Genomic DNA, 17,705 nt, shown 5'->3' on the forward strand with positions numbered 1-17,705 from the left:
CCTTCTTACAAGTACCCATTTCCTGGCACTTACTTTGTTGGGTTTTGGCTCAGTCTTTTTGAAGAATTACATCTTTTGTGCTCTCTCCATAGTTTAGTTTATTACACATTTCATTTAATTCATTTGTAACCCCTTGGTTAACATCCAGTGTTTTTACTTGTATATATTTATAATAATTATTATTTTTAATGCTAGCCTTAGGGCTTGAACTCAGGATTCAGGTGCTGTCCCTGAGCTTTCGTTTTCCCTTAAGGCTAGTGCTCTACCAGTTAAGCCACAGCTCCACTTGAGCTTTCCAGAGTTTACTGAACTTAAGAACCTCATGGAATTTTCTGCTCAGGTTGGCTTCAAATGGCAAACTTCACATCTCAGACCCCTGAGTAGCTAGGATTACAGGCATGAACCTCCTCAGTCTGACACAAATAATTTAGTTTTAAAAACAATGATAGGAAAATCAATCATTTAAGCATAAGAATTTGTGTATTTTCACATTTCTTGTATTTATTTCAGATTTACATATTTTCAGATGTGTTATTTGCCTTTTGTAGTTTCCAACTCCATACAATACAGTAAATTCAAAGCAAAGGCTAAAAAACTGCCAAATATACCTTGGTAGAAACATTAGAAGTCTTTACTTGGAAATTTGCAAATTATTTACAAAAGAATATGAAATCTGTTTGCTACTGTATTGAAATCTAGAGTTTTTTGTTGATTAAAACATCAAAAACAAAAAACTCTGTTATCCTGAAGATGTATTGAAGGAGATTTATGTATAAAAGGATTTGCAATGACTCTTTTACATGTATTTGAAGAGTATTTGAACTTTGTACCTGAAGAGAGAATTTGCCATTAATAGCAAAAAAACAAAATAATGGTTAAAATAAGAATGACTGAATGCCTACTAAGTTATTTGCACAGATACTTCTAAGTTCCTGGGGAGTCTTAGTAAATTGTTACAAATATAAACAACATGTAGTTTACTTCATCTCTTAGAGACAAAAATATGATAGGGAGATGGGAAGTATAAAGTGTCAAGACATTCACCATTTGAATAAAAATAAAACAATCTGAATCACAGCAAATCATGTTCAGATTTAATAGATTTGAGTCCACTTGCAAACATGGCTGTATTTTCCATTTTCTCCATGGCAATTGCAGCCTTACTGAGTCACTGGCAAGGGCGCTGGCACCTGAGTAGACTGAGGTGCTGGAGACCCGCTATTTACAGCTGGCTGAGGCACTGCAGCAGGCTCCAACTTGCTGATGTGTGTGATGAAGCGAAGACGAAGTTTTAAAGCTGGTTTTAAATTGCAGATGATCTTCTCTACCTGTGAGGTGAAACACATTAAGAAATATTTGAATCAGAGAACTTCTACTTCCCTCCTTTAAAAAAGTAATAAACTAGGGAGGGAAATGGGGAAGATAAGACATTGCTGTACATGTTTTTAACAAAAACAGGTAATTACTTTTTTTCCTTACGTGAGAAAGAATACTGATTTCTCCATCTCACACATTTTATGAGTGTATGTGACCATGTGAGGTGTATATGTGTCTCCAAATTTATATTTACACACACACACACACACACAAACTGACCATTTACTAGCTAACTAGCCATCCCACTACCAAAAGCTATGTGTGTGTATATGTGTGTGTGTATTCCTAATAAATAGCTACAGTTTATATTGGAAATTTTATACATCCAACAACTCATTCTTTTAAAATGCCACCTTTACAGAAGCATGAAACATCACTGTATTTTAAAGTCATATGAAAAACTCATGTTTGAATATTTACCTACGAATCTAATTTTTTTTTTGTTGATTTATACTTGGAGTTCAAGCTAACCAAAATTAGATATAGTCTTAAAATATTTTAAGGAAATAGGTTTTTTACTGTTTTCTTAGCTATATACTCAAATGCCCTTTGACCTTAGGAGGAAAGCTCAGCTGAATAACTTTTCCATTTTTATATTCTTACATGTCAAATTTTCTTACTCCCAAATATAAAAAAATGTTTTAAACAGAAGTCTTTTTATTGGTTCTCCCCATGTTCTGTGTTAACAAAAGCAGACAAAAATGTTCTCTTTCTTTGACATTTCAGCTGCAGCATAAAGGAGTCAACTACTCATTATCTCCAGTTCCAAAAAAAGAATCCCATACACTAGAATTCATATGGTTATAAATCAATCTGCCTTCCTTTCCAACAGAGAGGGCAAATATGACCAAGGACATTTTATGCATGATTGGAATATAATGAAACTGGTTTACATTGTACAATTAATAAATTAAAAAATCCAACAAATCTAAATTCTAGCTGGACACCAGTGGTTCACTCCTGTAATCCTATAGCTACTCAGGAGGCTGAGATCTGAGGATCACAGTTCAAAGCCAGCCTGGGCAGGAAAGTCCATGAGACTCTTATCTCCAATAAACCACTACTAAATTGGAAGTGGTGCTGTGGCTCAAGCAGTAGAGCGCTCGCCTTGAGCTGAAGAGCTGAGGGATAGCACCCAAGCCCAGAGTTTAAGCCCCACGACTGACAAAAAACAAACTAAATTCTAAGAAATTATGAAAAAATAAAAAGGGATGAGAGGTATGGATTCCATTCACTGGCCTTATTTCCACCCACAGAAAACTCATGTATGATCCAAAGAGGTCATTCCCCCTTTAGCCACCTCTAGCAAGAAATGCCTCTTCATGTTGAGTTCAGTAGAATTCTTTAACTTTAGTAGAATTCTAACCAGTTTTATGTGATTCAGAACACATCCAATACTTATTCCATGTGGAAGCCCTTAAAATAGTGAGGACTTGAACAATTCCCTAGGAATTTTTCTTCAAATTAAGCATTTCTACATCCTTTAAATACTCTTAAGGAGTTGATGTCTTTATTACCAATGTCCATCATATGCCCTGATCAGTGAGGGAGGTGGGGACTCCTTTACTTCTGTTTTACTTTTTAAACTAAACCTAGGCTGTCCTAATGAGATTACAATTAACTTCCTAGGGGTCTTTTTTTTAGGTGTTTGTTGCAAATATCGAAGGGGAAGAGCGAGAGAAATTACATTATTTGTTACTATATCTAAAAAAAGACCCCCTTATAGCCTTAAATAGGCCTGGTATCAGCCCTACTCTCATAAAAGAAAAAGCTAACCAAATATTAAACAAAAAAGTTTATCCCTTTATGTTCAATCTTGTAAGCCAAATGTTAAAAATAAGTAAATTCAACTTACTTGCTCTTTCACACTGTCACCAGTAAACATATACTTCATATGATACAGGAAGTCACAAATGGGATCCATATAGTTCAAATGGGTACTACACTGGTCGACATTCAGTAGCATATCATAAAATGCCACACCAATCTATTCAATAACAATATAAAGTTATTCAAATGGCCAAACTGGTGAACTAATCAAGCATGATGCAGCTGAACTCCATGACAACACCAGCACATGGGGACAAAATGTTTGCTGAAGATTATGTACCTCTACATACATGGGAGGTATGATGCAGCCTGCATTTATAACAGAACCTATAATGCTATAATGCTCACTGCTAGGTCATCACTAGGATTTCCCTTCATAACTTAGTTATTTATCTTAAAAGACCCTTTTCTGTCCTTCAGGAATCTGTAGGCTTGTCCTCCTCATTCCATTTAGCAGTTAAGGCTTTCTTCTAAGGGTCTGTTCCTGGTGGATTTTCTTATTCTATCCATTTTCTTACAAGTAACCAACTTTTTTTAGTCCCATGGTTTTCTTTAATTTCTCCATAAATTTTCAAATTTACTTCTGCAGCCTTTTCTTTTCAACTTCAATGATAGGATATTTCCTCCATTATCTATAGTTCAACACATCCCACACTAAATACAAAAACATGGTAGGTTACCCAAAAAGACTTTCAAGTATAAAAACTGATTTGACTACTAACAGCTATGCCCTGCATTTTGAAAAACACTGGGCAAGAAAATTAGATCCTTCAGAACTTATGGTTTATGTTATATTAGATCATAATTTACCTCTATCATGCATCGCGTTCTCTCCTGTTGAAATCTTTGTAAAAATGGTCCCACAAGATGGTACACATAAAGCAGCTGGTATTCAGTCTTTACTATAGGTAGAAGTACTTCAGTGAGAAACCTAGAATTTGAAGATTGGAAACTCTTGTGAGGTGAAATAAGTTGAATCTTGAAATTCTGTTAGCAAAGTATTTACAAAACTATCAAAAGTATTTACAATATTCACAATTTGTTTTTTGAATTTTGGTAACAATATTTGTAATTAATCTTGCATCTTTCATTGGCTCTGATTACTGAAATAAATACTGATAATTTAGAATTCTTAATAGTATAACTATTGACTGACAGGTGAACAATCAGAAAGTAAAAGAGAATAACTATTACTCTATCATAAATGTCATTCCTAGGAAATTTGAATCTAATTAATACCCATTTTATGGTCATGAAAAAAAAATATGACAATAGGCAGTTATTTTACTTCCAAAAGCAACAATTTGGGATATATTCTGGAAGGAAAGAAGGATGTATTTGACTAAGTCTCCTGAAACTATAATGGAGAAATAGATAATATTATTACTTGTCTATACAAGTCAATTTTTTTATATAATTCTGAAACAAGAGGCTTTCTAAGTAACTAGAAACTTTAATTAGAACACTCTTATTTTGCAAATTGTTGTCATACAGACACACATACATACATATATATGCTTTATCTGTACATAAGATTTTTTTTTAAAAAATGGCTGACTTATTTTTTCAAGAAGTTGTACTTACTTTGGAATGAGAGAGAGTTGTCCAATGCTAGAATGGTGCCACACAGCGTGTGCTAGAGCTAACGTATAGCTACAGCTCATCTCTGAGTAGGACTGATGGCAAGCAGTGAAGTCAAAGAGGCGGAATGGATAGCCAACCCACTCTGTTTCTGATGTCAGACTGTTACTGCTGATGACACTCACAATTCGATCATGAAGGACAATCCAATATGGTTCCTTTAAAATCAAGAGGAAAGTCTGGTGAAAAATACCACTTATTCAGTATTCTATCCCAAAGTCTATAATACAATTCTTTTCAGCTCCTTCAAGGCTTTTTGGTTTTCCAGCTTGTGTCTATGCAGCAGAGATTTCAGAACAGTGTTGGGTAACAGGTCAAAGTTAGTCATAACTACCTGTGGAGAAATGCTGGTCAGTTTGAAGGCTCCATACATGCATTGGGTCCAGTTTATTTAATATCTGACACTTTCCATGCAGTAAACTGACTCAAGCAAAACATACACAGGTAACAATGGCATGTAAAATTCAGAAATAAATACATATACTTGGAAGGTATATTAAGGGAAGAAAGTTGATTCATAAAGTTGCACAATCAAACTAAGTTGTTGAGAATTGTATTACATAATATGATTTAAAGATAGATCATACAATTATGTGGTGTTGACTATGGAAGTCAGAGCAGGGAGACCTTCACATGAGCTGGGAAAGTCAGGGAAGTCCAAAGCCCATAAAGAGTGAACAGACTTCAAAGATGACAGAAAGAAAATGAGTTATTGTTCAATGTCTTATTTACTAACATATCCAAAGATTTAAAATGTCTCAGTAAGCTTAATAAGTTCTAGATGTATAACATATGTAAAATGTTAAATAGCCAACAATAGTTCAGATTATAAGGTTAAAATTGAAGTTGGATAAATAAGGTGGTACCAAAGAATGCACAGATAGTTAAGTCTAGTAAGTGCATTTAAAACAGATACAGAAAGGCAGTAATAACACAAAAGACTTTTAAAGTAAAAATTTCTCTCATCTGTATAACAACTTTTTATAAAAGCATTCTGCATGCATATTTTTCTTTTGGTCACCAAGAAATTGCTATGTGTATTTCATCATTAAGTACCAAGTACAATGATTAACTCACTGGTAGAGCAGTGATGATCAAACCAATCGCATTCATCCATGCTGTAATATTCTCTCTCGGCACTAAAGGCTGACTGCAAATGGATGAAAAAAATACATGTGAAATTACAAAAGCATTTTATATGACATTTTATCTTTTCACTTTGAAAAAATACAATTCAGAGAATTGATAACTACTTTAAAAAACTAGAGTGAGTTTCATATTGATAAAAACTTTTAAAATTAAAAAGCCACTTTAGTTTTTGTTGTAACTTTTAACATTATTGTTGGGCTAAAAAGACTATTTCCTCATTTCCCCAAATCATTATTATTTACTTTATGTCTATTTTTCACAAATCTTTTTTGTTCTGCTGCTCTTAAGAGACTGAACTCAGGTTTGTGAACTTGCTAGACAAGCTACCCTAGCTGGTGAGAATCTTGAAAGACCAGTTTTAGTGGTAAGTTCCCATTATTCCTAAATTAAATGTCAAACAGGTATTCAGGAATAAGATAGAAAGACACTTAGGTCTTCTGAACCTCATTAGAGCTCATTCCTTCTACCTTCTACATTAAAAAAACAGGATAAGGAACCTGTAGACAAGTAATGTCTAAAGGGCATTAGCCTTGAAGCACAGGTTTGTTTCACAGCTCTGTCTCCTACCAGAGACAGAATACATACCTTTTCAGGACGACATTTAGAAGGGCATTGCCAACATCTTTGCCTGGAACTGCCAAGGCCATGAGTTCCACACAAGTGACATGCAAAGCATGTGCAGCAGGGTTGGGAAATTCATTGAATCTCCAGTCACAGTTTGGGAAGGGACCGGGAGACTTGCCAGCCATTGGTGTCAACAATTAAAGTAGTAACAATCTGATTGTCTTTGATTGACTCACACATTTGTACAATGCTTTAACAGATTTCAAAATGTTTCACAAGTATGTAAGACGTGCTACCAAGAGTGATTTATCTATAGTTAGATTAAGAGGCAAGCAATACAAACAAGTAAGCCTGACATAACAATATATACTATATGTGTGTGTGTGTGTGTGTGTGTGTGTGTGTGTGTCTTATAATTGCAACATTGCATTAGCAACAAATGTAGCCAGGGTACTCCTAGGTTTCATCAGATTATTATTTTTAATAGTTAAAGGAGGGGGGGGGGCTGGCTGGGAAGTTGGCTCAGTGGTAGTGCTTGACTTGCAAGCATGAGGCCCTGAGTTCGATTCCTTAGTACCATATAAGCAGAAAAAACTGGAAGTGGTGCTACGGCTCAAGTGGTAGAGTGCAAGCCTTGAGCTGAAGAGCTGAGGGACAGCACCCCATGACTGACACAAACACACACACACACACACACACACACACACAAAAGGTAAAGGACAGTTTCATATGAAAATAACTTTATAAAGAATAATACCTTAGGAAACAAGTTCCTTGGGAAACATCATGCTCATTTATGTAAAATTTCTCTGGTAAATAGTGGTAGAGTGTAAAAAATAGGCATAATATGTTTATAACTGAAAATACAAAATTAAAAAGAAATAAAATCTAATGTAGCAGATTTTTCACTGAAGTGTTATTAATGTATCTGTTAATATTAGTATTTTTTAAAATTATTCAAGAACTTAGGACTGTTAGGATAGTAAACAACACCCTAAACAGTCTATTTACATAAAAATAGGATTTTCCCTTGAAAAAAGTCTGATTTTAGATATATAAATATCATTAGGGGTCTGGGAAGGTAGCTTAGTGGTAGAGCGCTTGCCTTGCATACCTAAGGCCCTGGGTTTGATTCCTCAGCACCACATAAGCAAAAGGAAAGGAGCCGGAAGTGGCGCTGTGGCTCAAGTGGTAGAGCGCTAGCCTTGAGCTGAAGAGCTGAGGGACAGCGCCCAGGCCCAGAGTTCAGGCCCCATGACCGACCCCCCCCCCCCAAAAAAAAGAAATATAAACATCATTAGAATTTTAAGTGACCTGAAATCAATCTATCTGCTATAAAATTGCTAACTTAAGATCTCAAACACTTCTACAGAGGTAAAAATAAAGGTAGTCTTCAAAATAACTGAAGCTGATAAACGCTGTATATGACAAACAGACAGGCCAGCATTATATTTAATGGTGAAAAACTAAAGCCATTTCCTCTTAACTCGGGAACGAGACAAGGATGTCCACTCTCTCCACTTCTCTTCAGTCTAGTATTACAATGCCTAGCTACAGCAATAAGACAAGATGCAAACATAAAAGGGATCCAAACATAAAAATTCTCCCTCTTTGCAGATGACATGATCTTGTATTTAAAGAATCCCACAGACTCCACTCCCAAATTACTCAAGCAGATTCAAAACTTTGGCAGAGTAGCAGGGCATAAAATTTACTCTCAAATATCATTGGCTTTTCTGTATACCAACAATGAGAAAAGCGTGGCTGAAATCAGGAAAGCAACTCCATTTGTAATAGCCCCACAAAAAATAAAATACCTAGGAATTAACTTAACCAAAGAAGTGAAGTACCGCTATGGTGAAAACTTTAAAAACCTGAAAAAGGAAATCAAAACAGAAACTTAGAAAGTGGAAAAACCTCCCATACTCCTGGATTGGAAAGATCAACATTGTGAAAATGGCAATACTTCCCAAGGCTATCTACAAATTCAATGCGATACCTATCAATATTCCAACCTCATTCTTCAAGGAAATAGAAGAGGCAATCCAAAAGTTCATATGGAACAATAAAAGACCTGGAATAGCAAAAAAGATCCTCAACAGAAAGAACAGTGCTGGAGGAATATCAATACCAAATTTCAAATTCTATTACAAAACCATAGTAATCAAAACAGCTTGGTACTAGCACAAGAACAGACCTCAGGACCAATGGAATAGAATTGAAAACCCAGAAATGAACCCACAGACCTATAGCCATCTAATCTTTGATAAGGTAGCTAAAAAAATAGAATGGAAGAAAGACAGCCTCTTCAGTAAATGGTGCTGCCCAAACTGGTTAATCACTTGTAGAAAACTAAAGCTAGATCCTTATATATCACCCTGTACCAGAATCAATTCCAAATGGATCAAGACCTCGGAGTCAAAGCAGACACTCTGAAAACATTACAGGATGGAAAAGGAGAAACCCTAGGTCTCCTTGGCACAGGCCAAAATTTTTTTAATAGAGACCCAGAAACACAACAAATTAAAGAAAGGTTGGACAAATGGGATTGCATGAAATTGCAGAGCTTCTGCATGGCAAAGGACATAGCTAGCAAGATCAATAGAAAGCCCACAAATTGGGAGATCTTCACTAGCCATACAACAGACAAGGGTCTCATATCTAAAGATATACCTGGATCTCAATTACCTGGATCCCCAACAACAAATTCTCAAAGAAACAACTGCCCAATAAATAAGTGGGCTAAGGACTAAAGAGAAACTTCTCTGAAGAGGAAAGAAGGATGGCCCGTAGACACATAAAGAAATGCTCGACCTCTCTAGCCATAAAAGAAATGCAAATCAAAACAACATTGAGATACTACCTCACCCCAGTTAGAATGGCTAAAATCAAGAACTCTAAAAACAACAGATGCTGGAGGGGATGTGGACAGAAGGGAACCTTACTGCATTGTTGGTGGGAGTGTAAACTTGTTCAACCACTTTGGAAAGTAGTATGGAGGTTCCTCAAAAGACTCCACATAGAGCTCCCCTATGACCCAGCAATCCCACTTTTGAGCATTTACCCAAATGATCACAAACAAGCCCATACTAAAGCTACCACCACAACTATGTTTATTGCAGCATTATTCACCATAGCTAAGATATGGAAGCAGCCCAGATGTCCCTCAGTAGATAAATATAGTATATATACACAATGGAATTCTATGCCTCTATCAGAAAGAATGACATTGCCCCATTTGTTAGGAAATGGAAAGACTTGGAGAAAATTATATTAAGTGAAGTAAGCCAGGCCCAAAGAAACATAGGTCGCATGGTATCCCTTATTTGCAATCACTAGTAAATGTCTGAGACAAGCAGAAAAGGTCAGGTAAGTTGATGTTAAGCGAAATGAACCCCAAGATTAAGGACTCAAATGTTTTTGCTTTCTTGTGATTGTTTCCAACATATTTATAAGATGATTTGTTGTATGTCCCTCCCCCATAGTATAACCTCTGTTTTCACTGTATTTGATGTTGGTATAATTTGTGGAGGGGAAGGGAAAAAACAAATTGTTTAAATAGGGATACAGATGGACCCATTGTAACAATGAGATGTACAAGTCATTACGTCGAAAAATGAACTCTACAACTTTGGCCAGGTTGGGGGGGGGGGCGGGGGAGAATGGGAAGGGATGGGAAGGGGAAACAAAGGAGGAGGCAACAATGCTTGATAAGAAATGTACTCATTACTTTGCCCATGTAATTGTAACCCCTCTGTATGGTATTTTCACAATAAAAAAAAATAACCGAAGCTAGGCATGGAGGTTTGTGCTTTTAGTTCTACGTACTGAACAAGTTGGCATAGGAGGAGTTGCGTACACCTTTGTTCAAGTTTAGGAAAAAAAAAATTAAGCTTTAGAATATGTAAAAATAGCCCTTTGAAAATAAAATAAAACGTGTTCCCATACATCCAAATACTGCTATTTCTGGGGAGCCTCAAAACTAACAATAGAAAAGGATATTATCCACTAGTCTGCCAATCAGCTTGCAGTAGTAGGAGTCCTCTGGAACCCAGGGATTGTCCTCTCGTGCATTCATGGCGTTCTTCAGGTAAGTGTCACTTAGACACCAGCCCTGTGGGCGATTGTCCTTGAGCGAACCAATGATTGCATGGACAAGTTTTCGTTTGAGATGGTCACGCTTTCTCAGGTACATTTCATAATAGTGCAAAGTATTATACAGGTATGTCACTGGTCGATCTGTAAAAAGAAAATAGGCTACCATAATGTTTGTCAGGTAACTTGACAACTGTGAAGAATAAATCCTCTGCTTTCAAGATTGCTGAAAAAAACTGCCTAGAGGATTATGCTGGACAATTGCATGCAATTAATATTTCAGCCTTTTTTTTTATTGGTAGTATGCTTAAACTCAGGATCTTACTTGAACCACACCTCCAGCCCTTTTTGCTTTACTTAGTTTCTGGATACGTTTTTGCCTAGGGCCAGCCACAGACTGTGATCCTCCCAACCTGTACCTCTTAAGTAGCCTGGATTATGAGAGTGTACCACAAAAACTGTCCTTTTATCTTAAAACAGGCAGAGGGTGCCTAATCATATATAGTTTAGTTTGAAGATATTTATAGTGAGCTAGCAATTTTACTTCTGGAAATTTACCTGTAAAGGTGACATGTAGAAATGAATGTCTCTGTAGTCCTGCATCAGATACAGCCTAGACAGTCATGTACAGTGGACAGTAGAAAACTTGTTATTTTTGTTAAAAATAAACAAACAGAAAACCACACATACAAGAAAACAGAAGACGTGGTGGTATATGTCCATAATCCAGCTACTTGGAAGACCAAGGCTAGCTCAGGTAAAGTTAGTGAGACTCTATTGCCAAAACAAAATACAGGCATGACTCAAGGGTGGCACTCAAGCCCTGGGTTCAAGTTCCAGTACCAGAAGACAAACAAACTGATACTAGTGACTATCTACCGACAATGGAATTGACGAACTGTAAAATAGGGATCAGACTTTTTACAGTATATACAGCATGTACCATGTTCATACATTACCTGATCACAAAAAAAAAAAAAAAAAAAGGAAGGAATGCTCTCTTGAACTTTACTCATACTTCTGCTTTGGAGAAAGATATATTCCATTAGGGTCTAAGCAGAACTACCACCAGACCAATATACTTTGTCTCCACAGTGGCTACTGTTCCAAGATCCTCACACTTTTGTTACTGACGCCTCATTCTCCAGTTCCCTTTCCCTTTCATCTTAGGGCTTGAACTCAAGGCCTGGATGCTACCTTTAAATGCCTTAGCTCTACTTCTGGCTTTTTGGTGGTTAACTGGAGATAAGATGTCTCATGGAGTTTCCTGCCAGGGTTGGTTTTGAATCATGATCCTCAGATCTCAGCCTCTTGAGTAGGTAGGATTACAGGTGTGAGCCACTTGGCCTTGAGGTCGGTAGGCCAGTTACCATTCTTAAGACTTAGCATTTTTCCTTTCCTTTTCTCTATCCCTTTGTTCCATACTGTAATCTGTAATCTCCTTATAGCTAGCCAAAAAAAATTCTGTTCCTTCTTTTTTCGATATTTGTCCTTTCTCATTTTCAGTGGCACCATTGTGTTTAGCTTTGGACATGCCTCACTGAAATGTGTCCGTCTTTCCAAGGTATATTGTCCTATCCTTCTGAAATAATGGCCTTATCCTTCTAAAATAATGCTTTCCATGCCATCATTACTTACTCAGTAATTTCTAGCCGGCCATCGTCAAAAAGCATTTAAGATGATCGTATGTCAAGTACAATATGGCTTTCCAAGATTCATGCATGCATGAATGAATGGAGTTTGACTGCAGGGCTTAGTTTGCTAGGGAAAGGCCTATCTGTGAGCCACATCTCCAGTCTGTTCTTCACTGACTATGTATTTATTGTGTCTGTGTGTTGGTATTGGGGCTTGAACTTCTGCCCTTGTGTTCTTGCTGGGCTAATATTTAGCTCGTGGATGATGCTTAACCCTTGAGTCACATCTACATTTTTTTTCTTTTCTGGTTAACTGGAGATAAGAGTCTCTTAGATTCTCACATCTCAGCTTCCTGAGTAGCTAAAATGATAGGTGTGATCAAACAGGGCGAGATTACAAGATGTTTGAAATCAGGTCTCCCATTCAAGCACAGCCAGGATAGCAATCTGCCTATTTCAGCCTTCCTATCCTAGCTGGGATACCAGGTGTACACCACCACACCCAGCTGATGGTAAAGAAAAGGTTTCATAAACTTTTCTACCAGTCTAACCTTCCAATCTCAGCCATGTCATGAGTAGCTAGGATTACAGGTGTGACCCAATGGCACCTGGCTTCCAATCTTATTCGTACAACTCTCAAGTAAACATTTGTAATTCAGCCCAATAGGAAAATTTTCTTTAAATATAACTTAATTTCTCTAATGATCCTTTCTACCTAGTGGGCTTTTTTCCCTTCTGCATATATAAATCACGTACATTAAGGTTCAAATCCCACCAATTCATAAAGGCTGCCCAGATCCATTTAGTTCACAATAAATCACTGTAGTCTAAATCATATTTTTATGCCATCTTTTTATACTTCATGCCACCATTCATAGTATTCATCCTTAAACTTTAAAATACATAAAATAAAACCCTTAGAACAACTATTACCAAATGATCATTTTTGGTCTACTTTCTGTCAGAGCGATATTACAGACAATTAGAATTTGAAAAAGCTTACCATGAAATTTATATAAGCCTCCAAGGTGATCCAGTAGAGTCTCCAGTGACTTTGATACTGGAAGCAACTCTAAAAATCTGTGAATGACTATATCAAACACTGGGAGGAACCGAAGACACACATTTCCAAAATAGATAGGCAGATAGGGAGACTGGATCTGAACAGGAGGATCAACCTGCTCTGCCAGGCCCTCAAAATAGAGCTTCTCTGGATATTTCTGTGAAAGTGAGGAGATGGCACATGTTTAGGGCATCTTTTGAAAATTTTCTTTAAAAAGCTGAAAATATATATTTTTTTTTAATAAAAATCTTGTTTCTTGGTGCTGCTGATTGAACCTAGAGTCTGACATATGCTTAGTATACACTTTACCACTGAACTCTGACTCTGTGTTCTTTAAGGACACACTTTACATGATACTTTATTATATCTTTCTTCATTTTTAAAGAACCCATGTCTACTGTCACTAAGTTTAAATTTATTTTTAATTCATCAGCGCAACTCTGGAACTAGTGTACTTCCATACAGATCGTAAGGAACACAGTAGAACCATAGAAAGAACAGCCAAATGAATTAGCCAAATACATACCCAGGCTTTGAAAGGACTATTTGAAACACTAATTACAGTTAGTACCTTGTGATAATTCATATGCTTGGTATGCCAGTCATTCTGTAGCCAGTGCTCTGGTGAATTTTCCTTCACAAAGTCATTTACTCGATTTCTAAAGTCATTTGGTTTGAGTAACAACAACTGAATTATGAAATAACAAACTTGGGCTTCATTTCCTTCATGACTTCGCATAGCCTTTGAAGAACAGAAAAATTAAATGTAAATATTCAGTAGGTTCAGAAGCAGTGCTGTCACTTGTCTAAATACAGTAAAATATCCCTGATCAGGCTTTTTTCTTAGATGTCTAGTTTATCTCAAACAAATTATTCACCATTCCTGACTTAATGGTGAACCTATTTTTGGCTTACCATTTCTTCCACCAGTAATGTCTACTGTTACTATTTGAAATTAATGGACCCTTGAATGTAGTTAGATGTGATCATTCATTATTTCCTTGGCAGTATTTTCCTTACACTTCTAACTTAGCGTTTTTTTTTTGGTTGTTGTTTGTTGGTTGTGGAACTCAGGGCCTGGTGGTGTCCCTGAGCTCTTTTGCTCGAGGTTAGTGCTCTACCATTTTAAGCTACAGCTCCACTTCTGGTTTTTGGGTAGTTAATTGGAAATACAAGTCTCAAGGGGACTTTTCTACTCCAGCTGGCTTAAATCTAGATTCTCAGATCGCAGCCTTACAGGTGTGAGCCACCAGTGCTCAGCTTTATTGTAGCCTTTTATTTGACTGATTTACTAACCTATCTTTCCCTATTTCCTACTATAATTTATGACTACCTTTGTATCTATGCTCTATAGCTAGTAACCACCACAACATCATTACCATTATACTTTTTAATTGCACATTTTCAGTATGATTTAGAAACTTCTCTTCAAATTTTTCTTGAAATAACTATCAGCAATAAGAGACACTGGTTATGAGGAACATTCAGTTGGGACAGTAGCCCAAGTGAAGAACATTAAGTTGTGACAGTAGTATAAGTGAACAGAAATGTTTTATTAGCATGCTACAAGAAATGTAATGACTTTTTAACTACTTCTTATCCTTATTGGGAGTATTTCAGAACTGAGTATATTTATATTGAGAACTTCACAAAAGAGTATCCATTCTGTATCCTATTTTATTTACTAAGAAGCTTTGTATATACAACAATAGATATTCAATATACACTTACTGAAAGAAGAAATTCAGAAATCTGATTCTTTAAGATACAGCATGTGTGATTATGTTAAATTATATAAATTAAATATATTAAATTCTATGACACAATATACAGTTAATGTGCACCCCATCTAGGAGCCAAACACACTGATCCGAAGAGAATAAGGCTTAGAAACTGATTTATTCTTACCAGACAGAGAATTAGTCTGTCCAATGTAACGATGTTGTACTTCCATACCATGTCATTAAGAATTTCAATGCATTTATTCAGTTGTTGACCTCCGGCTGATGTAGAGAACTCATATACTAGGAAATCTGCAAAAGTTCTTACATGGGCTACCAAGGCCCTGGCTCCAATTCTATCTAATACTCTGAAAGGCAAAGGGTAAAAATACACTCTATATTACTATATGGTTATTAATGTTTGCCAAATGGAATGCCAATGAAGTTTTTGGCTTACCTGTAGCCAATTTGACTAATATGATCTGTTTCCAATAGCATTTTCCAGAGAAGACACAGGAAGAGAGGAGGAAAGCCTTGCACAGAAAACTGGGTAATGATGTCATTTTCATTGGTCATTGACTTCCACTTCCTGTACTCCTCTTCCACATTTTTTTTCAGATTAAAACGACTTTCTTGAGGTACATTGTTTTGTTTGAAGAATGCCTAAATGGAAGACAAGAAGCTTTTAGTTCATTGATTATAGTTAAAAGAGCACTGAAATATGGAGTTAAAAAAAAACAGTTCTGGAATTAATAGACCAAGTGACCTCACCCAAGTCAGTAAGTAGTCTGAATTTCTGAATATGGAAAAAACAAAAGCTTGTTTAGCCTAAGATTTCCTAAATAGAAATCCAGGCAAGCCTAAACTCAAAGTTTCTCAAGCTGAGTTAAGAGCTGGATGCTCTAATCTGCAGTCCCAGTACCCTCTCCTCCACCCTGACACAAAATGAATCCATTATTCTTTTGTTACATATTTTATTGTCTCTATGAAGAGCATTCCCAACCAACAGTCTCAGCAAATCTTGGGCTTTATCCCAGATCTATGAAACCAAAAATTGTTGGGCTGTGGACTAGCAGACTGTGGCTCAGCAAGCCCTTTAGGTGATTCTGGTACGTTTGAGAACCACTGCTCTAGCCCTACTATAAGTTAAAACAAAACAAAACGCTCACTGTGCTTTAAATTTTCTCTGAAAAATAGAAGATAGGTGAGGTCTGCCAAGAATCACATTTATATCATCTGCCTTTCTCTTTATTAAAAATATCAGGTTTATAGTTTTGGTAGGTGATTAGGCATAGCACACATGTATTCTCTGAAGCTCCATTGAAGTATATTCCTCCCTGTTATAGCTCTATGAGAGAAATTTTCAAGTACTGTGAAAATTAAGAAACTAAAAACCTGTGAGACTCCCAAACTGCTGGCTATTAAGATGAAACCACAAAAATGAAAGCTTTAGAAATGGCTGGTCCCAGCTCAGAATGAGTAACAGTTGAAGAGATTTTTGGGAGAAAAAACAAATGTTTTTTAAAAAAAGAAATGGAAACTTATTTTCTTTGGATCTTATCAAGATTTAATCTAGACACTATGATTAAAGAAGATTTCAAATGTATCCATTATGTAATTCAGGACAAAATTTACCTGTAGTGGTGCTGGGAAACAGCTAAGGGTGTGTGAAGCCCAATTATGAGGAGTAAAATTCATGATGGTCTGAAGTATATCTTTACACCATGTTCCTTGAATTGAGTCAGAACCTGTAAAAAAATCTAAACATAAACAGATGTAATTTTCACATATATGAACATATCCACAAGTTATCAAATACATTATCAAGAAAGAAAAACACAATGGCCATTCTGAGATCTTCACTGTACTGTACTCATTGCCCACCTAGTGATATAAACTTAAGACTACATTTTCTACTTTATGAGTGACATGGATTATCCTATCAGCAAGTATGAGTATAGTAAGAGAAGAGACCACAAAAGATTTTTTTAAGGTTACATAATACCAATGATTCAACGTGGTACAGGTCTAAGAGTATCCCTTTATTCACTCCAACTATGATTTATTGGCTCTTAATTGAGTCAAGCAAATAGAATCAAGGAAGTCTTTTCCAGTGATTAAAACAACTTTAAGTATGTATGTACTATAAGTATACATCTTGAAATCATAGAGGTTTATATGAAGCAATATGGTTTATATAAATGTATCTGAGATTAATAAATCTGATTACTATTTTTAAAAACCACAATTCTCAACGTTTGATTTCAAAGAACATTCACAATTATGCAGAAAAGCTCTTAAAAATACATTTCACTCTTCTAACTAGATCTATGTGTAGTAATATGATATACTGTAACAGACTAGATACTCTCAGCAGATCTGAGAATCACTGATGTACCTTTTCATCAGATATTACAAACCAATACACAATTTGAAATGGCACCTGATTCTCACTATAGTATGTTTTTGCATAAAAAATGCTACATATGTTAATATGATGTGATGAGTTTATTTTTAAGTGAAGTAAGTATTTTTATGTGTCCCTATCTTAATAGTTAATAAAGGAAAATACCCATAGATACAAACTACTGGGGAATTTCAATTATTTCTTAGAGCAATTTTTTCTTAGGA

The 17,705-nt window shown here is 36.0% G+C and overlaps 1 protein-coding gene across 4 annotated transcripts in view; it reads right to left on the bottom strand.

Annotated features, from left to right (window-relative positions):
* Positions 1–476: 476 nt before the first annotated feature.
* The window catches only part of Med23 (mediator complex subunit 23), a 44,057-nt gene continuing 26,828 nt past the window's right edge, over positions 477–17,705 (bottom strand). For all 4 annotated transcript variants that reach the window (XM_042670925.1, XM_042670389.1, XM_042669818.1 and 1 more), the window contains 12 exons: positions 16,710–16,834; positions 15,532–15,737; positions 15,262–15,442; positions 13,925–14,095; positions 13,294–13,510; positions 10,564–10,800; positions 6,583–6,748; positions 5,926–5,998; positions 4,792–5,006; positions 4,018–4,138; positions 3,233–3,364; positions 477–1,328 (listed from right to left, as the gene is read on the bottom strand). In XM_042670925.1, the coding sequence (XP_042526859.1) occupies positions 1,161–1,328; positions 3,233–3,364; positions 4,018–4,138; positions 4,792–5,006; positions 5,926–5,998; positions 6,583–6,748; positions 10,564–10,800; positions 13,294–13,510; positions 13,925–14,095; positions 15,262–15,442; positions 15,532–15,737; positions 16,710–16,834 (2,012 nt within the window). In that variant the 3' untranslated portion in view covers positions 477–1,160. The remainder of the gene's footprint in view (positions 1,329–3,232; positions 3,365–4,017; positions 4,139–4,791; positions 5,007–5,925; positions 5,999–6,582; positions 6,749–10,563; positions 10,801–13,293; positions 13,511–13,924; positions 14,096–15,261; positions 15,443–15,531; positions 15,738–16,709; positions 16,835–17,705) is intronic.

This window comes from Dipodomys spectabilis, unplaced genomic scaffold, assembly GCF_019054845.1.
Source record: "Dipodomys spectabilis isolate Male_0828 unplaced genomic scaffold, ASM1905484v1 ptg000001l, whole genome shotgun sequence".
NCBI classification, from domain to species: Eukaryota; Metazoa; Chordata; class Mammalia; order Rodentia; family Heteromyidae; genus Dipodomys; species Dipodomys spectabilis.